The sequence below is a fragment of the Suricata suricatta genome, chromosome 8 (genome assembly GCF_006229205.1).
Source record: "Suricata suricatta isolate VVHF042 chromosome 8, meerkat_22Aug2017_6uvM2_HiC, whole genome shotgun sequence".
Taxonomy (NCBI): Eukaryota; Metazoa; Chordata; class Mammalia; order Carnivora; family Herpestidae; genus Suricata; species Suricata suricatta.
The window spans coordinates 121,879,239-121,906,547 of NC_043707.1; the positions used below are offsets into that span (position 1 = coordinate 121,879,239).

At 51.2% G+C, this 27,309-nt stretch overlaps 2 protein-coding genes across 2 annotated transcripts in view; both read right to left on the reverse strand.

Annotated features, from left to right (window-relative positions):
- The window catches only part of SYTL1 (synaptotagmin like 1), an 8,909-nt gene extending 3,451 nt beyond the window's left edge, over positions 1 to 5,458 (reverse strand). Inside the window, exons 1-6 of the mRNA XM_029948413.1 lie at positions 5,314 to 5,458; positions 2,199 to 2,427; positions 1,045 to 1,193; positions 769 to 853; positions 636 to 681; positions 103 to 201 (exon numbers count right to left, since the gene is read on the reverse strand). Of these exons, the coding sequence (XP_029804273.1) occupies positions 103 to 201; positions 636 to 681; positions 769 to 853; positions 1,045 to 1,193; positions 2,199 to 2,389 (570 nt within the window). The 5' untranslated portion in view covers positions 2,390 to 2,427; positions 5,314 to 5,458. The remainder of the gene's footprint in view (positions 1 to 102; positions 202 to 635; positions 682 to 768; positions 854 to 1,044; positions 1,194 to 2,198; positions 2,428 to 5,313) is intronic.
- Positions 5,459 to 8,462: 3,004 nt separating this feature from the next.
- TMEM222 (transmembrane protein 222) lies at positions 8,463 to 20,442 on the reverse strand. Its single transcript, XM_029946097.1, has 6 exons — positions 20,206 to 20,442; positions 13,971 to 14,055; positions 12,716 to 12,747; positions 10,961 to 11,057; positions 10,746 to 10,876; positions 8,463 to 9,568 (listed from the first exon to the last, which is right to left on the reverse strand). Exons 1-6 carry the CDS (start codon positions 20,397 to 20,399, stop codon positions 9,481 to 9,483), a joined length of 627 nt encoding a protein of 208 aa, XP_029801957.1. The 5' UTR covers positions 20,400 to 20,442; the 3' UTR covers positions 8,463 to 9,480.
- Positions 20,443 to 27,309: the final 6,867 nt, after the last annotated feature.

Below are 27,309 nucleotides of genomic sequence, written 5' to 3' on the forward strand. Positions count from 1 at the left end.
GAGAGAGAGAGAGAGAGAGAGAGAGAGAGAGAGAGAGAGAGAGAGAGAGAGAGAGAGAGATGGTTGGGGTCGCTTAGACTCTGATCCCCAAAACCTTTTTACTTCCCAATACACACCCTCCCTCTCACCTTCCTGGGCCTGGGCCACGTCCTCATGATCTGAAGCCTTTAGGGGGACATATGGTAAGGGAAAACTAGGTTCCTGAAAGAAGCAAGGGGTAGAGGTCACGTGGGATCTGGTGACAAGGGGGTCAGAGGTCACCACAGGGTCAGAGGCCAGAGGCTCCAGCTGGCTACTCCAGTTAGATTTAGCACAGCCATCAAGGCAGGGCTGGCAAGCAGCTGCAGGACCAGTTGGACCTGTCTTCACACCCCCTCTCACATCAGGGCCTGCCCTGCCTGACTCCCAGGGTCCCAGGAGATGGACAGTAGTATCTGAGTCCTGCACCTCACCGGGCTCAGTTCCCCACCACCTCTAATAGCTGAATTCTGAGGTTTTGGTAGAGGCCAAGTCCATACCTCCACTGAACAGGGGAGGATGACAGCCGTACAGACCAGGATGTCCTGGTTCTCACATCCCACCCCCACCTCAGGGCCTTGTAGGCTCATTCATCAGCTCAGTCACTCACTACTCACCTCACACTTGCTGAACATCTCTTGGGGGGCCTTGTTCATGGGGAGCCTAGAAGGGAGAGGTGGCTGTCAGGGGATAGGCCCAGGGGACTGGTAGGCATCCTCCCCTCCCTCTCCCCCCTCCCCCCTCCCCAACCTGGGCTCCAGCTCCTCTTCAGCTTCTTCCTCAGCAGCTGCAGCCTCAGCCTCCTTGTCGCTGCCTGGAGCCTGGTGCCCTGTGCCTGGGTGAGAAGTTCTGTGAACCCTCAGGCTCAGGAGGTCTGGCCTTTGAAGATGCTCACTCACCTCCTGCTCCAGGAGGGGTGGTGCCCACCCAAAAACACCCAGTACCAGGGGCCCTCTCTTCCTGTTCATGTACACCCAGTGCCCTGGACTGTGTGCAGCCAGCCCGACCCTGGGGGGCTCCTCTCACCCCTGGAGCTCTTCTTTCTGCGAATAGAGGCTCGGACAAGGTCAGAGCCAAGGTGGGCATGGCGGTGCCGTTGTGAGCGTGCTTCCTGGAACCAGTCTCCTGTCAGGATCTTCAGCTGCCCAGGGTCTGCCAGCGAGGCCCGGAGCTTGCTGGAGGATGAGGGAGGGGATGGTTGTCACCCAACCAACATTCCTGCCACCCACTCTGTGCCAGGCCCTGGACCTGGACCCAGGGACGCAACAAGTTTGCTGTTGCAGCAAATCATTCTCAATCCCTCCTCTGGATCAAGGAGCTCAGGTTGGTGGGGAGACTGGACCCAGAGTAGATAAGTACACTCTAATGAGGTAGGTGCCATGATGGATATGAGAAGGAAGGGCCAGGATTGCCTGTGGGAATCTAGGAGGGCTTCCCACAGGAGGTGCCATTTGAATTGCTTCTTATAGGATAAATTGGAGTTCTCCAGGCAGAGAAGGAGAATCATTATTCATTACATAACTAATGTGCAGAATCCCTCCTCCTAATTCTATGAGTTAGTGCTCCTTAGGCCCATTTTACAGATGAGGTGAGTGTTGCTGGGAGGTCAGGTGAGCTGCCCAAGGTTATATAGCTAAGAGGGGTCTGTCTGTCCCCAAACACTACTTGTAAGTCCCATGATCCTCTGCCACTGTGCTCTTTCTTCCAGGAAGAAGGGACAACATAGGAGGGAAGGGCATGTTCAGGGACTGCTAAGCACTTAGGTGGCTGCAGTGGACATTTTGTGTATGTGTGTCAGGGGTGGGGGTTACTGGTGGAGGATGAGATCAGGGAGCCTGGCAGGGACTCATCAGGGAGGTTTTGCGGACCACACTTAGAAACACGAGGTGCTGAGGAAACACAGGAGGTTTCCGTAGAGGGTATTAAGAACAGATTTGGGGAGCTCTAGGTGCATGACCGGGGGCTCAGAGAGGGAAGGCGGGTAAGGGAGCTGGTGCAGCCACCTCGGCGGGGGGGGGTGGGGGGTGATGAGCTGAGCTGGTTAAGGTCGGAGGCAACTAATGGGCCAAAACAAGAACTACCCAGATATCTGGCAGGCCGCACACTAGGGATGACAGGGCACACCTGAGCCTCCCAGAGCCTAAGGCCCCTTCCTCCTGGGCTCCCCTGCCCTGCCTCACCTGACCCGGCCCTCCTCCAACTGGCGAAGGCAGGCATCTCGCTTCAGGACGTCGGCAATGGCCTCCTGCTCCTCCTCTGTCAGGAAGCTGAGGTCCAACAGTCCATCAGTCTCAGGCTCTGGTTCATGCGCCATGAGGAGGCAGGGCAGGGTCCGGAGCCCCTCTTGAGATGGGTGACCCCTCTGGGGCATCAGCTGGGGCAGTGCCCCAGCTGGGCACACGTGACTCCCTGGGGGAAGACCAGAGGTCAGGTCAAGCCCTGCCCAAATAGGGGGCACATCCTGGAGCTGACTGCCCTTTCCTTTTCTTTTTTAAACTAGGCTTCATGCCCAGAGTAGAGCCCAACATGGGGCTTGAACTCAGGACCCTGAGATCAAGAGCTGAGCTGAGATTAAGAGTCAGACGCTTAACTGAATGAGCCACCCAGGCACCCCTGACTGCCCTTTTCTGCTCAAATATATGCCTAAATGGTGGGCAGCATACAACTCCAGGAAGGCTGAGGTCCAGGTGGCATGATGCACCCCCACGGACACGTGCATACACTGGCTCATGAATACACTCATGGACACACTTGAATATGTGTACAGAGTCATAAATGCACACACACTGACACTGAAGACACAGTTACCCTCAGGGAGATGCACACCTGGTCACATGGGCACACTGATACCTGCAAAGACAGACACATGCACACCTGTTCCTCCACAAAGGACCCTATGCAGTCCCAGTCCCAGACCCATGCTCAGACCAGGACATGTACCTAACATTCTTACTTAGTTATTTATTTTTTATTAAAGTTTTTTTAATGTTTTATTTATTTTTGATACAGAGAGAGACAGCGCGAGCAGGGGAGGGTCAGAGAGAGAAGGAGACACAGAACCGGAAGCAGGCTTCAGGCTCTGAGCTAGCTGTCAGCACAGAGCCCGACGCGGGGCTCGAACCCACGAACGTGAGATCTGACCTGAGCCGAAGTCGGAGGCCCAACCAACTGAGCCACCCAGGCGCCCCTCTTATTTATTTTTAAGTTTTATTTAATGTTTTTTATTTATTCTTGAGAGAGCACGAATAGGGGAGGGCCAGAGAGAGAGGGAGACACAGAATCCAAAGACAGGCTCCAGGCTCTGAGCTAGCTGTCAGCACAGAGTCTGACGCTGGACTTGAACCCACAAACTGTGAGATCATGACCTAAGCCAAAGTCGGAAACTTAACTGACTGAGCCACCCAGGCGCCCCTATATTCTTATTTTTTAAAAAAACTTTTTATGTTTATTTACTTTAAAGAGAGAGAAAGAGTGGGAGCAGAGGAGGGGCATAGAGAGAGGTAGACACAGTATCTGAAGCAGGCTCCAGGCTCTGAGTTGTCAGTGCAGAGCCCGATGTGGGGCTTGAACTCCTGGACCATGAGATCATGACCTGAGCCGAAGCCAGACATTTAACCAACTGAGCCACCCCAGTGCCCCTGTACCTGACATATTCTTAAACCTGCAGGCAAGGACCCGCAGAATGTATAACAACCCTTGGGACAAAACATGACCCGAGATACACACAAAGCACACCGACCCTTGCACAGGCATTGCCCCTCCACCAACTCGATTGTGAGCTCCTTGAAGACAGGGACAGGGCCTCATATGTTGCACGCAACAGACGGCTAGTAAAGGTTTGATTAATTGAATGCAGAAATATACCTGCACATACATAGAGAATGTGCGCGCGCGCGCACACACACACACACACACACACACACACACACAGAGGCACACATCTGCTCACCCCCCTGCCCTAGGAACCTCCCAATATGGGTTCTCTCCCTCCACCCTTCAACTCCACTCTGTCCTGGCCCATTTGGTCTTCCTGTCTGAGGCAACCTCCTCCCCAGCCCACACCCCCACTTCCTCCCTTCTGAGGTAACCACTGCGCCCATTCCCACCGAGGTCTCCAGCCAGGGATGCCCCTGCTGCCAGCCCTGCTATCTTCTTGGAGCCCCTGGGCGCCTCTGCTCTGGGCCACATGGGTTCTCCCCCTTCCCCTGACTGGACTTGGCTGGGGTCCCAGTGGTGGAGGCCAAGTTCGGTATAGCCGCTCTGACTGCTCAGGTATTGTGGTGACTCCGGAAGGAAAACATTTGCCGAACTCAGAGGGGCATGTGAACATGGCAAGGGGCCCATGGCTGGGCCATGGGCAGAGCAGAGGCGTGGCGTGAGCCTGCTGGCAGCCAATCTTTCCCCCCCTGCAGCCCCTCCCAGCCCCTCCCACACCAGGGCACCAGGCAGGTCCTGGCTTGTGCCCTCCCAGCTGAGTCAAGCCCAAGAGAGCCCTCTGTGAGTGCGTGCTGCCCCACCCTCAGCCAGGGGCTTGGGGTTCCCGAATGTCTCTATGAGTGCTGCGTATAACACTGTGTGAGTGCCAGTGTGCCCAGCGATAACAATGCTTCCTGAACATCTGCCATGTTCAAAGTGCTGGGTGTTGCAAATGCACGGTCAGGGGCTCTTCTGTGGCATGGTGTGTGCAAGGGCCATGATGAAGTCTCTGTGTTATGCTGTGCCCTTGTAAGAGTCTGCATACTGTGGGATCTAGGAGGCTGTTTGTTTTCTGGGTGTGAATATTGTATCAATGCAATGTGTGTCCGTGCATCATGTCACAATGTGATGCCGCGTGGGTGACTGCTATCTGGGTGTTATGCTCAGTAACTTTCCGGTGATAGCATTGTGTGGTGTGTGCGCTGTGTGTGTACTTCCTCCTATGCTGTATGTGTGACGGGGCTGTGTTGTAGAATGTGCTCTGGTGTCCCGGGGACCACCAGGTGGTTGTGATTGAGTATGGAGGTGGGGGATGTTCTGCAGAACCGGCCCTGCCCTTGTCCCACAGGTCTGAGCGTGAGGTCCCCAGCAGCACCCCACTCCCTGCAGCCCCTTCTCCTTCTAGAGGCAGAATCAATGGTCCGGTCCTCCCCACTCTCTTTCAACCCTATGGGACAGACCTATTGGTCAATATATGCCAGTCCCAGACCCTCTCCCACCTCCTTCCACACCCAAGGTCCCAGGGGGTACCTAGGATACCAGGTGGCAGTGCCTACCATCGGGACACTGGCAGGGAACCCTGGCCCTGAGGTATGTTACCTGGATGGGTCCAGTATGGATCAGACACCTTCGTAATGTGGCTTTGGCTCCCCTGGCAGCCGAGTTTCAGGGCTGAACTACAGGAGAGGAGCAGGGAGGGACTAAGGCTGACTCAATCAGCAACCCAGAGCGGCAGCCCCAGAAGGAGGAGGAGGAGAAGGAGGAGGAGGAGGAAACACCTTCTCACCTTCTCAGCAGGGCCCAATGCAAAACCGGGCCTGGACTCCCAGCACCCTGGGAGTGCAGCCAAGCCTTGCCTTCCAGAAAACCCAGAGCCGGTTTGGTGGGCGGGGGCACCTGGGGATTAGCCCCAGCTCCGCAGCAGACTTATTCTGTAACTCCTGTCCAGCAGAGTGGGCACCAACCCCTCAGAGCCTCGGTTGCCTCATCTGTGGAATGGGTGGTGCCCCCACCCTGCCGGCTGAATTGCTGAGAGGAACTTGCTTTGAAAGCAACGTTAGAGACCTTTCTAAGAAGCAGGGTCATGTAAGGGTTGCAGTCTGCTGTCAGAGAACCCCGAGCAGGGAGAGAGAGTGCTTGCTCTGCCACTTCATGATCTGAAACAGGTGTCTCCAACATGCCGAGCTGCGATTTCCTCCCATGCACACTGTGGGCAGAAGTGGGAAGAGCCTATTCCAAGGGACAGGGGAGCACCTGGCACAAGCTGGCGTGTGGTGGGTACTGGGTGTCCCCTCTCCAACAACCCCTGCCCCTCCGTGTTCACATGTGCCTCCTGGGAAGTTCTGGCCACAGCCAAGCTGCTTTGTCCCCTGACTCTGTATCCAACCCCCCCTCCCCCGGAAATCTTACTTCCAAGTTTCCACTGCTGCGAACAGCCCCTGGCCTTCAGTTGCTTGCTGCCAGTTCCCAGACTGAACCCCCACCCCCGACCCCATCCCTGTTGCTCTCCCAGGGGTCAGTACCAGGCCAGCCTCTTCTGTAACCCTCTTCCTCGCTGCCTCCTGGCCTCCATTCAGCCTCTCCAGCTCTGTCTGTGCATATGGCTGTCAGCGGACCCATTTAGCACCCCACTTTTATGTTATGCCTCAGCTTTGGGGGGTGATGGCAGACAAAGGTGACCCTCTAGTTGGTTCACAAATGTGCTCCCAACCTGCCCAGCCTCCCTTAGACACTTTGATTAACAATTGGGCGGGGAACCTGGGTGGCTCAGTTGGTTAAGCGTTTGGCTTCAGCTCAGGTCATGATCTCACGGTTCGTGGGTTCGAGCACCACGTCAGGCTCTATGCTGATGGCTAGCTCAGAGCCTGGAGCCTGCTTCGGATTCTGTGTCTCCCTCTCTCTCCGACCCTCCCCTCCCTTCGCTGTCTTTGTCTTTCAAACTAAAAATAAATAAAATTAAAAAATTAAAAAAAAATTGGGCTGTCCTACTCCTCAGCCTGACCCCCAGACCCCACTTTCATGTCCTGGTCTCCCACATCCTTTAGGGCCCTCCCAAAGACTCTGTTTCCTGTCCCTTCAACACCACGGTCTGCTGGTGTGCCCCAGTCCCCAGCTGCAGGAATGGGTCCCCACGCGTCACCCCTCCAGGGCTCCCCGCGCCTCCGTGCTGTGCTCTGTGTGCTTAGACAGGTGAACTCCCTCGGTGAAGAGGCAGGGGCCCGGAGGCCAGTGGGTCTGGCTTAAACTTCTGGCTCTGCCACATGGTCCCCAGTGGACTTGGATCAATGACAATCTCTTTAAGCCTCACTCTCTGCCTTTTAAAACAAGGGCAATGACAGCAGCTGACTCAGGGGACGGCTGCAAGGAGTGTCCCTTTGCTCCATTCTCCCTTCTATTTGATCACGGTACCCAGCCCTTTGGAGAACAGCCCCTCCCGGCTTTTACCCCTCGTGCTCCAGCCAGAACACCTCGTGGGATGGCTCTGGACCCAGGCTCCTGAGCTTGAACACGGTTCCACTCTTCCTACCTCTGTGCCTGAGCAAATCACTTTACCTCTCTGTGCTTATTTCTTCATCTGTAAAATGGGGACCATGGCACTGACCTCACTGGGCTGTGGTGAGGATAAACGATACCTTTATTCCAAGGCCTAGCACACAGTAAGCACTCAGTAACGGTTGGTGATTTTATGCCTCTTTATATCCTGTTTCCCCAAGGCTAGCTTGCTTATTTATTTAAGTATTTAATCCCCCCCCCCCAAGGCTAATTTAAAGTTCTGCTGGGCTGGAGCGGGCCTTACAACCTTTTACTACCCATTGCGCTGTGGCTGTCCTCCGTACAGAAAAGGTCTCCCCACCCTCCCACCCCCACTCTAAAATGGATCCCAACATGCACAATGGAGCTTTGAACATGGAATTGCTCTGAAGTGGGGAGGGGGGCTGTCTTGCCCTGGAGGAACCCCAACCCTGAAGGGCCCGGGATGAGCTGACAGAGGCCTCCAGGGCCCCGAGGGTCAGCAGCTAGGGCTGCCCTCAAAGCCATCCTCAGGAGGAACATAAAGGGCCCTCAGGACTCAGAGACCAAATCCTTTGCTAGTTCAACTAAGATGATAGATAACACAGAGCAAGGTTAGGAATGGCATCACTGAGGAAGTGGCTTTTAAGCTGAGCCTTGGCAAGGAGGGCCCTCACTTCAATAGGAGGAAAGCAAAGGAACAGAAATGGCAGGTGCTGCCATGGTGCTGGAGAGCAAGGGATGAAGAGGGAGGGCCTGGAGGGCCCCAAGAAGTAGGGGTGCTATGGAGCAGGGCAGTGACCTGATCGCTGGTGGGTCAGCATGAGGAATTTGGCAACATGACCAATGGCTAAGGTAGGGGCTGGGGCTGGGGTGATTCCCCAACTGTGTACCCCCCGGTTGCACCAGGCGCTGGTCTGCAGGGCCCCACCTGCCAATGCTGCTGCCAGTTCTTTCAACAGGGAATGTGGGAGAGTTTCAATACTCGTTTGTGCTGAGGAGAAAGCTCTGGGATGGTGGATCTGGAAGGGTGCGCAGCTCCCACAGCCCTGGCCCAGGGCAGGAGGTACCTGAGGGCGGCGGACATCCCTGTCAGCTCTGCGTGGGGCAAGCACTGGACAAGCACTCCGCCATGGCCTGGCAAAAGACCCGTCTCCAGGGGGCAGGAGAGCAGGGAGAAACGAGCAGAAGGGGCAAGGGGCCACTGAAGGGAAAAAACAAGGACAAGACACCTTGGAGTCTGGAGTCAAACTCTTTATTGCCCTGCCCAGGGAGCCCCGCGCAAGGAATCCATGCGGCGGGGGTGAGGGGCAGCACGCGCCCCTTCTACAATGTGAAGATACGGGAACTATGGCAGGTGGGAGGACACAGCTCCCCTCCTGCTCCCTGATGGCACTGGCTGCTCGGACGGCCCCCCACATCCCAGACGCATGGGGCGCCCTCAACTACGTGAGGCCCATACCTGGGGCTGGAGCCCAGCTCTGTTTATACTGCTCTGGTCTCCGGGGGGTCACTCTGGACATGCCAGCATCACACTACCTCTCCAGGCTGGCTGGGGGAGCCCAGGCCCCAAACTGCAGGGGGAGGTGGGCTCAAGTGCTGGGAAGCCCAGGGAGAGTAGGAAGTGGAGGCTGCATGGGCTGGAGGACACCAGGAGACAGGGCGCAGCCTGTCCCCAGTGCAGCTCTGGCAGACATCTGACTAGGGGCCCACCCAGCTCTTCTAGACCATTCTAGAGGCTAGTAGTCAAGGTCCCAGAGCAGCTTAGCTTATGAAGATTTCTCAGTGCCCTCCACCCACCCTGGGAGCAGAGCCCTGGCAGGCTGACGTGCTCCAAGTCAAGCTCTGGCCCCTGTGCTCCCTTGTCCAGTGGTCCAAATGTGCTCCCCTCCCCACTGGGCACTGGGCTGAGGCAGAGGGAGCCCCGCAGGCAGTGGCAGGAGCAACGCTACAGAGGGAAGCTAAGGCTTTTCCAACAGATGAACAAAGAGGGTGCCTCAGGGGTGGGGGTCACAAGCCTGGGAAGGAGGGGACAGGGAGCTTCTTAGTGACCAGTGAGACACAACAAGCAAACAACCCCCCACCCCCACCCCCGCCCCATGCTCATCTTCAGCCCTTATTCCACCCCATCCAGCCCTGGATCAAAACCAGCAAACCCATCCCTGCCTTTTGGGGTGAGGAGAAAGGATCTGGAACCAAAAGGGGTGGTGATTGCCTCCTCAAGAGTCTGGTGGGTTCAGGGCCATGAGGCAGCTATCACCGAAGGTTAAAGACGAGGCTGACAGTTAGGATGATGCCCAGGAGAAGGACGAAGGGCAGCCAGGTCTTCACGAAGGCCCCGACACTGACAGAGAGAGGGGGGTTGGGATGGGAAGGGCCCGATGAGTGGGCGCAATCACAGAGCCCCGTGTGCCCACAGACGCAGGCAGATGGGGCTGCTGCTGCTGAGGAAGTGCCTGGAACCACAACTTCACCCCCAAACGTGGCTCAGGTAAGGGAACGGCCCCATGCTGACTACGCAGGACCACCAATTACAGTCCTGAGCAGGGGCTGTTCTGGGTTCCCGGCAGACAACTGACACCTCGCTGGGCAGGTGTGCCTACCATCTCTGGGCCTCACTGCTCCACCCACAACCACCCCTCTCTAGGGAGGTCTTCGGTCCCTAGCGGGAGCCAGGCTGCCCTCTGGCCACAGCCCTCATAATGAGGCGCTCTGGGAGGCGCTCTGGCAAGAGTTAGCATAATGTTGTGGCTGGAGCTGAGGGACTGGGAGTCAGGGCTGGAGCTGAGGGACTGGGAGTCAGGGCTCTGGGTTCAACCAGGGCTCTGCCTCAGTTTCTGTGTTATCACAGTTATGGTTTCAGGGAGCTTCTAAAAGACTTTTGGACTTAAAAAAAAAAGACCCCTAAGTGTCTCCTTTTCAGAAACTGTTAATGTTGAGCACAGCTCCAGGAAAGCTCAGAGAGGCAGCCGGATTAGCCCGGGTGACTGTTGTCTCCCAAGTGGGTGGATCACTCGACCTCTCTGAGCTCCCTTTACCTGTGAATTGGAAATCTGCCTCTGACCTTACAGGTTGTTAGGCTGTGGCTTCAAGGGTCCTCCCAGGCCACTGCTGAGGCCCACCTGCCCAGACCCTGCCTCTGATGAGGGGCGGTGGGAAGGGATCCTTGCGGCAGTTACACACCCTCCTTTGAGGGTCCACCTGTTTGCCTGATCTGAGTGGGCTCTGTGGGCTCACAGCCTCTCCGAGGAGCCAGAATCATGGTCTCCATTTTATCAAGGGTGGCCACACCTTAGAAAGGCCAAGGCAGTTGGCCGAGATCTCACAGATGGACCCAGGTGGAGGTGAACTTCAGCAGAGTCACCTTCCTGTCCACCAGGAACTCAGCTAGCTGCTCTAGAAATGTCATGGCTCCAACCAGCATCTGCTCTGTCCCTGTTGGCTGCAGCACTCTGCAACGGCCCTGCTGGGATCCTTGGGAGAGAGCAGCCCCAGGGCTGAGCGGTGGGCAGACAGCTCACCTGACATACTTCCCATAGAGCAGGCAGAAGAAGCAGAGCGTCACCATGTTCCAGTTGGTGCTGTTGTTATAGCGCATCAGGTTCAAGGCCAACGCCACATGTGAGTGGCAGTTGTCACAGCAGAGACTGTGCTAGAGACACAGGAAGGGTGGGGTCAGGCTGGGCTGTGGGGGACTTGCCACCCTGGCTCCCAGTCTGAGGAGCAGCCCACCTACCATGCGGTGCTTGTACTCCTCAGAGGCGTCGTGCACGGCGGTGTCCCAGGCATTGGGCCCACTAGCATAGACCTGAGCGGGGTCCAACTTCCAGTACCTGGGAGGAGAGAGGGAGTTCTGGGCACTGGCTCACCTCTTTTATGGTCACTCGGCTTCACAAATGTTTCCTGATGCCTGCTCATGCAGGGTTCTGAGCAGGGTGTGGGGGCTGTAGGGGTGAGGCAAGTCCAGGGAAAGAGCCACACAGTGGACAAGTGTGACCAGTGTGACATGCCCAGTGCCACGTAGATCATTGGGAAGATATGGACTAGCTCATGTGGGGGGGGGGGTGAGAGGCTCCTGGGGTGACATCTGAGTCTAGTGTGAAGGAAGAGGGGTTAGCTGTGCACAGAAGAGGTGATGGGCATTCTAGGCAGAGGGAGGAGCATGAACAGAGGGAGAGGCACAGACAGTGCGAGTGTCCCACGAATTAAGTGGCTGGGCACTGCTGGAGGATTCAGAGGGAGGAGCAGAGGATGGGACACTGGAATGTGAGTCGGAAGGTGCAGGTGGGCCAGGTCGTGGGGGGCTTGAATGTCACCCTCAGTTTATTCACAAGCAGCATCCTCTTAGTCCCTTGCTCCCCCAAATGCGAGACTGGGATGAGTGGGAAAAGAGCCCGCAGAGCTCAAAGCTCACAGACCTCAAACTGGGTGAGAATGGCTGTTCCAAGCAAGGGAGTGCCCAGAGGGTCTCAAGTCAGGAAGTGCTGGGAGGGCAGGGTGCCCTCTGGCGGCTGTGTGGGGAATGGCTTCGTGGAGGAGCCCAGAGGCAGGGCATGGGGGGAGGGGGGGCACTGCGTGGAGGTTCCTGTCTGGAAACGGGTACCCTGAAAATTGACCTCGAAAAGCAGCCATGCAGCAGACATCCAGCCCAGAGGTCCCTGGCCAACATTTCCACCTGCCTGAGGAAGCAAGCAGGGGTCAGGGAGCCACTTCCTGGCTGCCTCTGCTGTGTGGGATACCAACTCCTCCCTGGGCCCTGACCAACCAGGGCAGCCTCAGACCACTGGGGTTGTTCTGAGCATACCGACTGAGGCACTGTCACCAGGCCCAGAGCTGAGGTGGGCCCCCAAGCCAGAGAAAATGAAGGGGCACCTGGCTGGCTCAGTTGGTGGAGCTTGCGACTCTTGATCTGGGGGGTCATGCATTCAAGCCCCACAGTGGGTGTCGAGATTACTTAAAAAAAAAAAAAAAAAGAAAGAAAGAAAGAAAAAAAAGAAAAAACAATGATCAAAAACCTCAAGCAAAATATAGCAACAACTCCTAGAGGACCTGACTACTTTTATTTCCTCTAACCAGAACTTTCCAGCCAAGTTCCAAACGGCACCTCCTTAAACCTTAAATGGTTTGTTCACTCCTGAGGGGCAGAAGAATCTAGATTTTGGAATGAGACGCCTGGGTGTGAATCTCAGCTCTGTTACTTCCTGTGCGATCCTGGCAAGACCCTTGGCTTTCCTTACCCTTCCAATGGAGCTGAATGTGACCTAGCAGAGCTGAGACAAAGTCTAGACGGTGTGTGGGTCAAGGACCCAGCCAGGGACGGGTGCAGGAAGACACCTGGCATGGGCTGTGTGCTCTGGTGGGGCCCGGCTCCCCTCCCCCTCACCCCCTTCTCAGGGTGCTGGGTCCTGCTGTGTCTCAGAGGATCTGCTCAGCTGCTCCCCGCAGGAGAAGCCTGGCCCTAGGGCTCGTCACATGGGTGCCCATCACTTACTTGGCAGGCTTCCCAAAGGCCATGTTGTCTTCCTGTTAAGGGACAAGAGCAGCAGTCAGTGGAGAACCCACATCGAGCCTGGCAGACAGACCTGGTCAGTGGTGGGGCTGCGAGGGGGCATGGCAAGTGGGCAGATGTGGGGCTGGGCTCTGCTCTGGGGCTGCCACAGCAGCTCAACTGCCAGCAGCAGCTGTCCTGTGAGAAGACAGCATTGCGGCAGGAGTGCACAGAAGCCGAGCACCTGGAGGGGCCGCCACAACTGCCCCTCTGTGTGGTGCCCAGGCAGCTCTCTCACCTTCTCTGGCCCTCATTTGCTCTAAGTTCTCTGGCCAACCTCTGGTCACAGGGAGGCAGTTTCCTTCGTGGGAAACTGACAGCCCCTCTGCGCTCCTGACCTGACGGTGGTGGCCCACACAGTGGCAGCCTGACTGCCCACACTCAGGAGTGTGCCTGGGGGCTGGGCAGGCAGCTTGAGAGGCTTCCTAGGAAGGACGTGTTTCACTCAAGTCCTAGACCTGCTACATGAGATCCGGATAATGGAGTTATGCAGGGACAGATTCAGGGTTGAGAATCAGGAAGACCAGCTGACAGAGCTGCTCAAAGATGAATTTTTATAAAAACATACGAGTAAAGACCTATGTCTTGTTAAGATGATCATGACAACTATTGATATAAACAGGCCTGGTACCACCTCATCTCTTCATTCCAGCCTCTAATGGAAATGAAGCTGCAACCCAGCAAGAGGCAGGACGCAGCCTGCTCACCTGGAACGAGCCCACAGTGCCCATCTCAGGCACATCCCCAGGGAACAGACCTTAGAACACAGCTGGTTCATTCTACAAGCCGCACCTCCTCTTCTCCATGGCCACACCCAGGGAGCCATGTCAGCCTCCCCTCTGCCCCGGGCTTGTGACTCCCACCTTCTGAAGGTCCAGAGATGTGGTTCCTGGATGATCTGACTCTCCACTCTTGCCTCTAACCCCTACCCATGTCTTGGTACCCCAGGGGTGGGCGAAGGACTGGGTCAGTTACTTAAGAATCCTTCTGGCCACACTGCCCTCCTGGCCTATCCTGGAGGCAAGAGAAGGGGGAGAGGGGTCAAACACTGGTGAAGGGCTGAGGGCCAGGGCCAGGACTGCATGGTGCCTGCATTCTCCTGGGCCTTGGGGAGACCGGAAAGCTGCCTCAGGCAAGACAGGCCGGCCCTTCCACTTAAGCCTTGGAACCCACCAGAGGGGGGCAGATGGGAACTCACCGAGACAAAGTAGGGGCCTGCAAAGTCCCGAATGACTCCTGTGGATGTGCAGATGCCCATGTGGCCAATGATGGGGAAAAACCACCTGTGAAAACAGGACAGGGAAGGGACAGGGCTTAGGGGGTCTTCCAGTTGGTGAGACACTGGGGATACTCCATCCAGTGTGAGACTATGTGAATATAATTTTGTATGTTGAGTGCCAATTAGGGTGGCCAGAGGGACTGGGGAAGCAAGAAGAGAGGAGCAAGTGCAAATGGACAGCACAAAGGAACACCACTGCAGGCCACGGAATGGCGGAACCTGAAGGGCAGTCGTGTGGAGTGTGGTGGGGGTGGGGAGCCACTGGAGTTCATCTCCATTGCCAGAGGGTGGGGGGCGGGGGGAGGCACCAAGTCATTTCTACTGCCTTCAAACACAGGCAACTAGGCTATGCCTCAGCAATCCCACTTCAATTTTTTTTTAATGTTTATTCTTTTTTTTGAGACACAGAGAGAGACAGAGCATGAGCAGGGGGAGAGGCAGAGAGAGAGAGGGAGGCACTGAATGTGAAGCAGGCTCCAGGCTCTGAGCTGTCAGCACAGAATCCAACGTGGAGCTCGAACCTATGAACTGTGAGATCATGACCTAAGCCAAAGTCAGACGCTTAACTGACTGAGCCACACAGGCGCCCCTCAACAATCCCACTTGAGAGCATACACCCAACAGAAACAAATGCTTAAGTCCACCAATGCCATGCACACGAACATTCATAGGACTTTCATTCAAATTAGCTGGAAACATCTGTCAAAACTCACTGAACTGCACACAGAATGTATGCAGTTTATTGTATATAAATTATACCTCAAAAAAGTTGATCCCCACCCCGGAAGTTTTTATTTAAATTCCAGTTAGTTAACATACAGTGCAATATTAGTTTCAGGAGAGGGATACAGTGATTTATCACTTACTTACAACACTGTTGGTCATCACAAGTTCCTTCCTGAGTCCCCCATCACCTGTTTAACTCATCTCCCTCCACACCTCCAATAAAGTTGATTTTTTTCAATTTATTTATTCTTAGAGAGGGAGAGTTCAAGTGGGGCAGGCACAGAGAGAGAGGGGGACAGAGGATCTGAAGCCAGAACTGTGCTGACAGCAGAGAGACTGATGTGGGGCTCGAGCCCACGTACCACGAAATCATGACCCAAGCAAGTCAGATGTTTCACCAACTAAGCCACCCAGGTGCCCTAATAAAGTGGATTTAAAAAAATAAAACTAGAAATAATCCAAATGTCTAACAATACTAAAATGAGTAAGTAAATTAGGTATAGCCATAAAATGAAATAGTATGTAATAATGAAAAAGGAACAGACTTTTACACACAGCACACACTCTCACAGACATTAGGCAGTGAAAGGAACCTTACACCAAAGCACATGTATAAGGGGTGGCTCAGTTAGTGGGGTGTCCAATTCTTGGTTTTGGTTCAGGGATGATCTAGCAGTTTGTGAATTTGAGCCCTGTGTCGGGCTCTGCGCTGACAGTTGAAGCCTGCTTGGGATTCTCTCTCTGCCCCCCGACCCTGCTCACACACTCTCTGTATAAATAAATAAAAAATAAAGTACATGTATACTATTCTGTTTATATGAACTACAAGAAAAGGTAAATTATGGTGCTAGAGGACAAAAGAAGGGTTGTATGGCAGAATTAACTAGCACAAGAGAGCCCTTTGGGTCCTGGAAATGCTCTCTATCTTGATCTGGGTGACAAGAGTATACGTACATGCAAAAATTCACTGAGCCATATACTTAATATTTGTCTCCTTTATGGAGATATGTTGTATCTCAGTAAAACAGCTTAAAAAAAAAAGTGAGGTGGGGCGCCTGAGTGGCTCAGTTGGTTAAGTCTCCGACTTCGACTCAGGTCAGATCTCACGTTCCTCGGTTCGAGCCCCGCGTCGGGCTCTGTGCTGACGGCCAGCTCAGAGCCTGGAGCCTGCTTCCGGTTCTGTGTCTCCTTCTCTCTCTGCCCCTCCCCCTCTCATGATCTGTCTCTCTCTGTATCAAAAATAAATAAAACATTAAAAAAAAAAGTGAGGAAGAGGCATTTGAACCAATCTGCGTGCATGTTTGGGGTGAGAGGTTGGGTTTTAGGGAAGGCTGCTCTGAGGAAATGATGAAGTAACCATAGGTGGAATGATAGAGATACGGATAAAAGCATGGTGTATTCCAGGAACTCTCTTTAAAAAAATTTTTTTTAATGTTTCATTTACTATTGAGACAGAGAGAAACAGAGCATGAGCAGGGGAGGGTCAGACAGCGAGGGAGACACAGAATCTGAAGCAGGCTCCAGGCTCTGAGCTGTCAACACAGAGCCTGACGCAGGGCTTGAACCCACATACCATGAGATCGTGACCTGAGCCAAAGTTAGCCACTTAACCGACTGGGCCACCCAGGCGCCCCTCCGGGAACTCTTAAAGTTTAAAATTTTTACAACCCAAATCTCAGTTGGACCTCACTATGCAAAACATATAGGAACCCCTGAACTGCCTGCAGTGTGAGAGCCACGGCACCCCATGCCCTAGTGCTGGGTAGGCTGATCCAGTTTAAGGACTCACGGGGGGAAAAAACCCCAAGGACCCATTACAGGGCCAGTGGCCAAGTGCCGGTTTCAAAGCTGCACGTTGGTAGGGAGGTACAGGCCAAACCTGGAGGGGTGTAGCTCAAGGAAGCAACTGTTAGGGGCTGGGGCGGCGAGCAAAACCTTCACGGAGCACATGACTTTTAGCCCTGGCCTGTGAAATGACAGGATGCCAAGAGGCAGAAAGCAAAACTCCAAAGCAGCCAAGTGCTGCATATGTCTGGAGAAAGTGAGGGGACAAGAGTGGAGGGAAGAAGGGTGGCCAGTTCAGAGGCTGTTCTGGAATGCTGGCAAGAGATGATGGTGATGCTGACTGGAGAACTGGTGGTAGGGAGGTGAGAAACAGACGAGTTCAAGGGATCCTTAAAAGGTGCACTGGGCAGTTTTATGACTGACGAGACAGAGGTCTCCCCAGGTCTGTGGCCCAGGCATCTGATAGGATGGTGAGGGCAGAGTGATCTCTTGAGAATATGATTCAGGTTCTACCCCTCCCTTGCTTAACACCCGTTAATGGTTTCCTATCACACTTAGTATACACTTAAGACTCTTCCCAACACTTTGGCCCTGCTTATCCCTTGAAATAACCTCACTCCTCTTTCTAGCTACGGTCTGCTTCTGGTTCCTCAAACACACCAAGTCCTGCCACCTCAATGCTCTTTGTGTACTAGCCTCCATCTGGAACACTCTTCCTCTAAGTCTTCACACAGCTGCTGCCTCTCATCATGTAGGCCTCGGCTTAACCATCAACTTGGGAGGTCTTCCCTGGCCATGCCTTCCAGAGCAGCCATATACCACCCCAGACCTCAATTCTCTGCTTCAGTTTCTTCACAGTATCCGCTGCTACCCGAAATTATCTTGTTTATGTACATAGTTACTGTCTGTCTCTCTCCATGTGTATAGAAGCTCCAAGAGAACAGGGATTTTCTTATTTATTATAGTCCTCAGAGCAGTGCCTGGCAGGCAGCTGGTAAATGATGAATAAATCAATGTCCTGCATTTAAGAGTGGAGTGAGGCTCTGAAGGCAGAGCTGGGTTGTATCTTTGTTTTGGGCAAGTTACTCATTCCCAACTTTGTCAGTGAGAGATGGAGAGTCATAATGACCTCACTGTGGGGCTATTGTTGTGAGGATTAAATAGGCTATGCTTGCAAACTGCTTAACACACTTCCTTGCATTTGGTAGTTGCTCAATGTGTTACCATGAGGTGCGTGATAAGCACTTATCTAATCGGCTGGACTGGCGTAGAGTAAGTTGCTGAAGGGCCACAGTGGCCGCAGGATGGACAGTGAGAATTATGGGAAAGTAGCTCTTCTGGCTTCTCAGACCCTGATCTCAGCCCCTCAATCCTTTCATCTGGTTCGGGAGGTCTGGGTTTGATCAGTACCCCACATACTGCAGCTGTGCCAGAAATCAGAGTAGAGGCTGGAGGCAACAACTCACCAAGCAGCTGTCAGTCTGGAAGCTCCATGAAGGTAAGCTCCAAGGCTGCTTTATGGACTACTGTCTACTTAGTACTGGTACATAACAGACCCTCAATAACTAAGGAAGGAAGGAAGGGAGGGCGGGAGGGAAGGATCAGTTATTGGCCCAAGAGGGTTCTGCCTGGGTAGACTGTCTCAGTGGAAAAAGCCCCATACTAGCTTCTAAGCCTTTATTTCCTCATCTATAAAATGGGGATGCATCTATTTTCATTAGATTGACGTAAGGACTGAATGAGATGATGAATAAAAAATGTTTAGAATAGAGCTGAGAACAGAGTTCGTATCCAATCTTAGCTGCTTTTGTTAGTAGCAGGAGCTATCATCTGGCTTTTCATGCACAGTTGTCTCTGAGGGGGTGGACACATCTTTGGATTCAGCTGCCTCCTTTCTGATCCCCCTTCCAAAGACACATGGACAGCTCCTTGTGCCACATCTATTCCTAGTTCTGCACTCCAGGTCAGCAATCATCACGATGCACTACAACGGTTAGGTCATCTCTCTCTCCCCCTCGTGCTGGAGGTTGGACAGGGAAACTACGGGCCTATTTATCTTATGAACATGTGCATACAGATGTGAATAAAAAGGGGGTACGAGCTGCTTCTGGCCCAGGTGACTGGGGATCGTGGTGCCTCCACCTTATGTTGCTATCAGTACTCTGAAGAGCAGAGGACTCTATGAATGTGTTTCTAAGAACAGAGAAAAACCAAAGAGATCTTAAGAAAACAAGACAGTATTTTTTTAGCAAAACCGACATATTCGCTGACTATCCCTTCTAGTTATTCTCATGTTAACATTTTATTTTGTTCATTGCACTTCATTATTAGAAGTTCTCTTATTAGCTTGTTTACTGTCTGTCTCCTTCTACCCATGATTTAAACTCTATGACAGGAAGCACCATATCTGCTTTATTTGTCACTCTGAATCTTTATCACTTAGATCTACTCTAGGCACAAAGGAGTCATTTAGCAAATGTGTTACAAGCACGATGAACGAATGAATGAATGAATGAAGGCGCTTTCTTAAAATTTTTATTTTTAAAGGATTCAGACTTGAATGCTTTAAACAAATGCATTAGCATTTGAAAACACAACGCAAGTCATGTATTTTAACATGATACAGAAATTAAAGTCATTTTTGGATCAGCAACATATAAAGCCAAAAAAACGATGCCGTCTCCACACCAACACTTGGCTCTTTATGATGGAAGTAACAAATTTCTCTCATCAGGTGAGGGGAAACAGTCAAAAGAGAGCATGTTGTGGAGTCAGAAGATGGAGTTTGGGATGCCCTTGCTTACTGGCACGTGAACCTGATCGAGACCTTTAATGGTGCAGAGGGAGCCCAGCTTCATCATCTGAGAAATTCCCACCTTAAAAAAGGACTGTGAAATTCAGAGAAAATGGGTGTGAAAGAGTTTGATCGGGTGTCCAGCACTGTGAGTTTTTGGGTAGTTTTCATCAGTTGTCAAGACTGAAATAGGACAGCAAGCCAGCACCTCCCCCCCCCCCCCAACCAGGAGCTCCCCCATTAAAGGCGGCAGAACTACAGGAGCACCTGCTCTCTCTCCTGACAAAGAACGAGGCCAAAGAAGGACCACTGCTTTGGAAGGTAGACACTCTGGGAGCTAAACCCGCCTTGGAACCGAAATGGTATGTGATCTCCAGCCTCATCATCTATGAGGCAGGGTTGGACTCCCAGATCTCTGGGGGCCTTTCCAATGTTGACATTCCAGGAGGCGGTGTGGTCCCAGCCACACTCCCGCTCTCGCCTCTGGACTCCGTCTTCTTGCGTACAGGAAGTGATCAGCAAGCATTTGCTCATTGAATGAATAAAGCAGTGAATGAATGGAGATGTCTCCTAAGACCAGCTAAGGGCCCCTCTTCCGTAGGCCCACAGGTCCTGAGCTTCACAGCCACAGAACTTTCCCCACCAGTCTACAATTGACTGTCTCCCTGACTAGACCAGGTGTAACGAGGGCGACGAACGTGTCCCATTCGTCAGCAGAAACTGGCACCGCGCAGGGGGCGAGGGGTGCGGGCCGGACCTTAGGGAAGGGCTTGTAGGGCGTCAGAACCGGAGGCTGGCCCGGTACCGGCCGACTCTCCCCGCCCCGGGTGGGCGCCGGGGGAGACTCACGTGAGCACCGGGATGGGCGTCCACACCACGCAGTAGGGGAAGCGGCTCCGGTCCACGTCCATGACGCTGCTGCCCGAGCCGCTGAACTGTTTCTTGTCCGTCTCGGCCGCCGTCGGCGCCTCCACTTCCGCCATTCCGGGCGGGGGTGGCGGCGGCGGCAACAGGAGCGGCGAACTCCCTTCCGCTTCCGCCATGCTGCGCGCGCCCCGCTCCGACAGGCCCCTGCTCCGGCGCCGCTCGCCCCGTGGCGTAACTTCCGGGAGGTGGGGTCCGCCGGTTTCGCCTTCCCCCCGGGAATTGGAGCCGCATCCCTCTGGACCGGGGCTGCCTGGTGCCGGGCCTCGGCGCCCGTCTGCCCCTAGTGTTTGCGCCCACGCTACACGGCTGCTGCGGAAGGGATGCCCTCAGGCAGCGCGCAGTCTAGCGGGAGAGACTGAATAAGGAATCCATAATTCAGTACGCTGAGGCTTCCCAGGAGGTGTGTTATAGTCGCTATTTATTGAGCACTTTCGAGGTGACAAGCACTTGACATACATTGTTTTTAATCCCCATAAATTGAATAAACATGGGATTTTTAGCGTATTTCCCCCAGGTCAAGTGAGAAACTGAGGCTCAAGAGGTGAGGTTAGTGGTCACGAATCAAACTCAAGTTTGTCTCCCTTGTCCCTTTCATTCTGTGGTCACTGACCAGGTAGTGTAGGGTAGAGGAAGGACAGACTAAAATGCTGTGTGTGCTGTGTGTGTAAGCAGGGGAGACTGGCCGGGAGAGATTTGAACTGTCTTGATGTTTGCCAGGTGGCACGGGGGTGGGGGTGCAGGGATGCGTGCAGCCGTGCAAAAAAGAAAAGGCTTTGCAGAGCGCAGTGTGCAGGAGTGTGAATATCACCTTGGCTGGAATAAATCACAAACTTTAGATATGATGCTATCCCTTCATTGTGTAAATGGGAAACTGAGGCCCAGGGAAATCAACTAATTGTCTGAGATCACACACCAGTATAAAGAAGGTAGGCTTAAATCATGGATACATTGGGCTTTCTAAATGATGTCAAGATAGCCAAAGAAAAAGGAATCTGCTGGGATGGGAAGGGGAAATGTAAGGACGAGAAGAAAGGCAGTCGCTCAAAATCATGCTAGAGGGAAGGAGGGACAAAATCAGAAAAGTGGAGCTATGCCTTTGTGTTTTTCTTCCATTGAATTAGCCTCCCTCAATGCTGATCTGTAGAAAGCCTGCTATCCCTCCTGTTTCTAACAGCTAATATTTTAATAGATTTGGGGGGTTATGTCTCTTATGGAACACTAAGGTCCTGATTTTAACTAGCTAGCATAGTTCCTAGTACAGAACAAATGTCCACTAGATGTTTATTGATTTAATGATTGAATGGGTGTTTTATAAAGGCCTTACAGGGGCACCTGAGTGGCTCAGTCAGTTAAATGTCAGACTTGATTTCCTCTCTGGTCATGGCCTCATGGTTTGTGGGATTGAGCCCTGACCTCCACACCTCCACACTGACAGCCCCTAGCCTGCTTGGGACTCCCTCTCTCTCTCTCTCTCTCTCTCTCCCTCCCTCCCTCCCTCCCTCCCTCTCTCTCTCTCTCTCTCTCTCTCCCCTCCACCCCATCACTTGCACTTTCTAAATAAACAAACACACATTTAAAGAATAAATAAATAAAAATAAAGGCCTTACAGATATCACAGCTGAAAATCAAAGTAACCTAGTAAAAAAACATTTGACTCTCCCATGCCTTGTGTGTGTTGTGTGTGATTCTTGAAGAGCAACAACCAGCCTCTAGCACTGAGTTTGGAATAGATTAGGTGTGCAGTATATGTTTGTTGAGTGAATAAATTACTTCTTGATTCAATCATTATAGCTAATCTCTTCTGGATTACAAGCTCTGTGGAAGGTCTTTGCCTTAAACATTCCTCCATCAGTATGATGGTGGGTGCCCTTTAATCATTTATTGTATATATGGCTGAATAAAAAATCAAGGAAGTCTTTCTTAGGGTCTGCCAGAAATTTGATAGTACCAACACAAATACCACATTTACTCTGACAACCTTCAGTGGCTTCTCATTGCATTTAGGATAAAACACAAATCTCTTACCGTGGCTTATCATGCTCTGCATCATGCCCTTCTCCTTAGTTGTTCACTACACTGCAGGCACCCTGGCCTTTTTTTTTTTTTTTCAGTTCCTCTCATGTGCCACACACTTTCGTGCCCCCAGGGACTTGGCACACATTTCTCTGTTCAATGTTCCCCACCTCCTTAAACTGGCTAACTTCTATTTATCCTTCAAGTTTCAGATTAAATGTGGCTTTCTCGAAGAGTCCTTCGCTAAATCAGAAAGCCCCTGTTAATCTCTCTTGGAACACCCTGTTCTTTTCCTTCATAGTACATTTGCAGCTATGTATTGCTGGATTCTTCCATTAGGCTGGAAAAGTCTTTGAGGGCAGAGACTATATTTGTCTTGTTTACTTCTGTAAAGCTAGTGCCTAGGAGTGTCTAGCACATAGCATTTGCTTAATAAACATTTGCAAAAATGAATGAATGGCACACACTTATAAGCTGGGTATCATAGGCTGGCTACAGACAGCCTCAGGGCAGGAGCCTAGCCTATCACCGGCTACGTCTTGGTGTCCTGAGCTTTTTAAGAGGACCATGGAGGTTGCTGGGCATGTACTTAGGAGTAATGTCTGATCAGAGATCCTTAGCTCCTTGGCCTAGGCAGCTACGGAAGCGGAGTCATGAAGAGGGCCAGGTACCTGGAGGAAGAAGCCAGCTCCTATGACTCCTTTGGGGCCTCTATCCCAGGCTTCTCCCCCAACCCCTCAGCCTGCCCACAGGGCCCCCTCTCACATGCAAACCTCACTGGGGTTTTCTCACCCAATAAAAAAGCCTCCCTGGCCTGTGCCTTACCTCCTCTGCTGCTGCCACCTCTATCACCCACAAACAGATGGGAAATCTCCATCAAAGACCAACACTTCCTTCCAGGCTCAGAGGATCACAGCAGGGTCCTGGAAGAAGCTCCTCTAACAGACAGCTCAGGAAAGGATTGACAGGGCTCACAGCTGCCCCTCCCCTCAACACACACCGACCTAAAATAGGAATGACCATCTGGATCCACTTACAGGGCTGGCTGGGGGAGGGAAGGATAGTAGAGCCGAAACTGTCAAGCTGGGACATCTTTGAGGGCAAGATGCTGCTTGAAGGGTGAAGTCAGGGCGCGTTCTCTAGGTGGGCGTCACCCACCGCCTCAACTGGCCCCATTTATGATTTCCCAGGGCTCACATACCACCTCCCTCAGGCTACCTCATTCCTCATCCTGGCATTCAAGGCCCCCAGGGTCTGGCTTGAAACCCTAACCTGCTTTTCAAGCCTCATCGCTGTCTCCCTTGGGACTTGCTTGAAGTTAACCTCAGTGGACTGCCCTTCAGAGAATGAGCCCAGCACTTCATCCCTCCTGTCTTTGCTCACACTGTTCTTTCAGTGGAATGCCCTTCCCCTACTCTCTTACGCTACTTTCAAGGTTTCTGGCAAATGTTCCCTCTTCGCTCCCAGAGCAGGAGGGCTGTGTTTCTACCTATTGAATATTCATGTGTACTTGCATTAGCATTAGCTGTTTACATGTCTGTCTCCCCAGAGAGACTGTGAACTCCTTGAGAAGGGGTCTGACTGGATTTACTGGTCCTTGCAGCCAAGCGCAGCACCCAGCAGATAGGAAGTGCTCAGGGAAAGTCACCATTGCTGTCTGTTGACATAGATGATCTCCTTAAGGGCTCAATCAATAACCCAGGGGAGCAAGGCCACGCTAGGGGTGATCACTTCTGCAGGCTGGAGTTTCTGCTGGACGTGAGGCACCGTGCTTGGCATAAGGAAGGGCAGAGCCCTCTCTTCTTCAGTCTTCCTGCTTCTGCTCCATTCATTACCTTTGTTGGCTCCTAGAGACAGGGATTCTCCCAACTTAAACCCTAAACTGTCTTCCAGGATGGCTCCAAACCTTTCCATGGTGGGGAGGGGACCATTTGAGAACAGACAGTCTGACTCTTCGACATTAGAGTTTACAAAATGACTTCCTTCTCTGTTCTATTTCATAGATGGGCAAACTTACTCAAGATTATAGAAAGCACAGCTAGGACCTTGTCAACATTTGGTATTGTCAGTTATGTAATGGTATCTTTTTTTTATTTAATTTGCAATTCCCTAATGAAATAATGCTGAGAGTCTTTTCATATGCTCATCAGTCACCTGTAAATCCTCTCTGAAGTATCCAAATCTTTTGCCCATTTTAAAAACCGGGTTGTTTTCATACTGTTGAGTTTTAAGAGTTCTTTGTATATCTTTGTAAATTTGGGGGTACAGATCCTTTATCTGATAGGTTTTGCAAGTAATTTCTCTCAGTCCTTGGCTTGTCTTTTTCATTCTCATAACAATGACTTCAGAGAGCAGAAGTTTTTAGTGAAATCCAATTTATCAATTCTTTCATGGATTGTGCTTTTGATGTAGCTGAAAACTCATCAACCAAACCCAAGGTCACTCAGATTTTTCTCCTGTTTATCTTCTAGAAGTTTTATTGTTTTGTGTTTTACATTTGGGTTTATGATCCATTTTGAGTTAACATTTGTGAATGATGTACAATGTTTAAATCCAGCACTATTTATTGAAAACACTATCCTTTTTCCATCAGATGGACTTTGCTTCTTTGTCAAAGATCAGTTGATTGTATTCATATGGCTCTATTTCTGGGTTCTCTCTTGATTCCATTGATCTATTTGTTCCCTTGCCAGTACCACACTGTCTTGAGTATCGTAGCTTTGTAAGTCTTTAGAGGTTGGGTAGTGCCAGTTCTCCTTTGTTCTTCTTTGACTTTATTACTTTGTTTTTCTTTGACTTCGTTGGCTATTCTGGTATTTTGCCTCTGTATATAAACTTTAGAATCACTTTGTTGATATTCTCAAAATAACTTACTGGGATTTTGACTGGGATTTCACTGAAGCGATAGATCAAGTTGGGAAGAAATGACATCTTAATAATATTGAGTCTTTCTATACACAGCACTTCTCTTCATTTATTTTGATTTTTCTTGATGTCTTTAATCAGAGTTTTGTAGTTTTCCTCATATAGATCTTGTACATATTTTGTCAGATTTGTTCCTAAGGGTTTTTTTTGTTTGTTTTGTTCTGTTTTGGTTTGGTTTTGGTGATGAATAGCTGGAGCACAGGGGATTTCCAGGGCAGTGAAACTACGCTGTATGACAATGTCATGATAGATACATGACATTATACATTTGTCAAAACCCAGAGAACTATACAAAGGCTGAACCTTATGCATTTTAGTTATAATAATTATATATCAATATTGGTTCATTAATTATAACAATGCACCACAGTAATGCAAGAAATTAATAGCAGGAGAAACTGAGCTGGGGGGGGTGGTATATGGGACACTTTGTATTATTTGCTCAATTGAATGTAAGCCTAAAACTGCTCTAAAAAAACAAAGTCTATTTTTAAAAAAGGGAGTACCAACTCCAAATGAAAGGGAGCCCCTGGTGAAATCTTCCAGGATCAAGTCCGCAGACTCTCACCGAGCACAGGGAGTCCTCTACAGTTGCACTGCCCCTTCAGCCCATGAGCTGGCCCACCCTCTATGGTGCAGCTGAACTGAATCACTCAGGCTCCACAAGGGAATCTGAGACTTTATACTACTCCCTTGGCCTGGAACATTGTCCCTCCCTTGACTGGTCTGCAAATATCTTGAAGAAGCTTCTGGAGATTTCAGTTTGGGCACAAAGAAATGATAGGAGTCTAAAGCACCTGCTTCATACCACCACCTATTGTGCTTCTGTTTCTGGTGGGATCTCCTTCCAGTCTCTGGCACTAAACCGAGCATACCCTACCTTCCCGTTCTTTCCAAACGTACAAACAGAAGAATCACAAAATTTCAGTAGTGAAGCTATTGTTCCCACAATATTAAATCACAATCCGTAAACTTCACTGATGCTCCTTAGGGTGCCATAACAAATTCATAGGGGGCACGCAGTAGAGGAGATTTTAGAATTTGAGAGATACTCAACATTTTTTGCTACTGAGAGATCTACTAGCTCAAGGTAGTTCACCGTTTCATCATTAAGTTGTGATGCATTCCTTTGATTATGTCATCTTTGAGAAGCCGGACTTTTAGTGGCTGCTGTGATAAAAAGCAACTGAAAGTCAATGTGGAATAGGAAATGAGGGTGGTAGTGTCCAATCTTATTAGAAAGTTTGACAAGCTTTATAGTGCCCAAAGAGCACCCAGATCCCATCAGTTATTGTATTTGAAAATGAAAGAAAAAGTTTCTTCTAGTTTATATGTATTTTTTAAAATGATGACTGACATGGTAGGACATCTACCATTCTTATAATGAGATTTGGGTTTAACTACCTGATAAGTTGAACTGTTAGGTATTTCTTTTGGTTTAGAGGCTCCATAGGAAAATTACTGAGCCACTAATGCTGGGGTGAGTGCTGTGAGCTGAGAAAGTTTGGGAATCTCTGGTCTAAGAAATCCTCTAATCCAGGGCACATCAAAAGATTGTAGGTAGTAGGATGCCTGGGTGGCTCAGTTGGTTGAGCATGACTCTTGGTCTTGGTTCAGGTCATAATCTCACAGTTTGTGGGTTTAAGCCGTGAGTCTGCTTGAGATTCTGTCTCTCTCCCTCTCTCCCTCCCCAGCTAGCACAGGTACTCTCTCTTTCCTCAAAATAAGTAAACTTTAAACACACACACAGCCCACAAAAAACTGTAGGTTGTTAGGGGCACCTGGCTGGCTCAGTTGGTGGAGCATGTGATTCTTGATCTCGGGGTTGTGGGTTTGAACCCACATTGGGTGTAGAGATTACTTAAAAATAAAACCTTAAAAAACAAAAACAAAAACAAAAAAACTGTAGGTTATGAAATCCATTTAGTGGGTTATGGCTGGCATTTCTTCTTAATAAAAGAGAATGGTAAATATGAGTGGTAAATAGAACACATTGCATGTAGCAAGGGTAAAGCATTATTGTGTAAAACTTATGTTCATTATATGCATACAAATAAGCATGGGAATTTTGGGTCACAATGTAAAATG

Coding starts and splice junctions, on each gene's coding strand:
- TMEM222 (XM_029946097.1), bottom strand. CDS start 20,399: ATGGCGGAAGCGGAAGGGAGTTCGCCGCTCCTGTTGCCGCCGCCGCCA. Junction 12,748..13,970: donor CAGGCCCCTACTTTGTCTCG/GTGAGTTCCCAT, acceptor GTCCCTTAACAG/GAAGACAACATGGCCTTTGG. Junction 10,877..10,960: donor AGGAGTACAAGCACCGCATG/GTAGGTGGGCTG, acceptor CTGTGTCTCTAG/CACAGTCTCTGCTGTGACAA.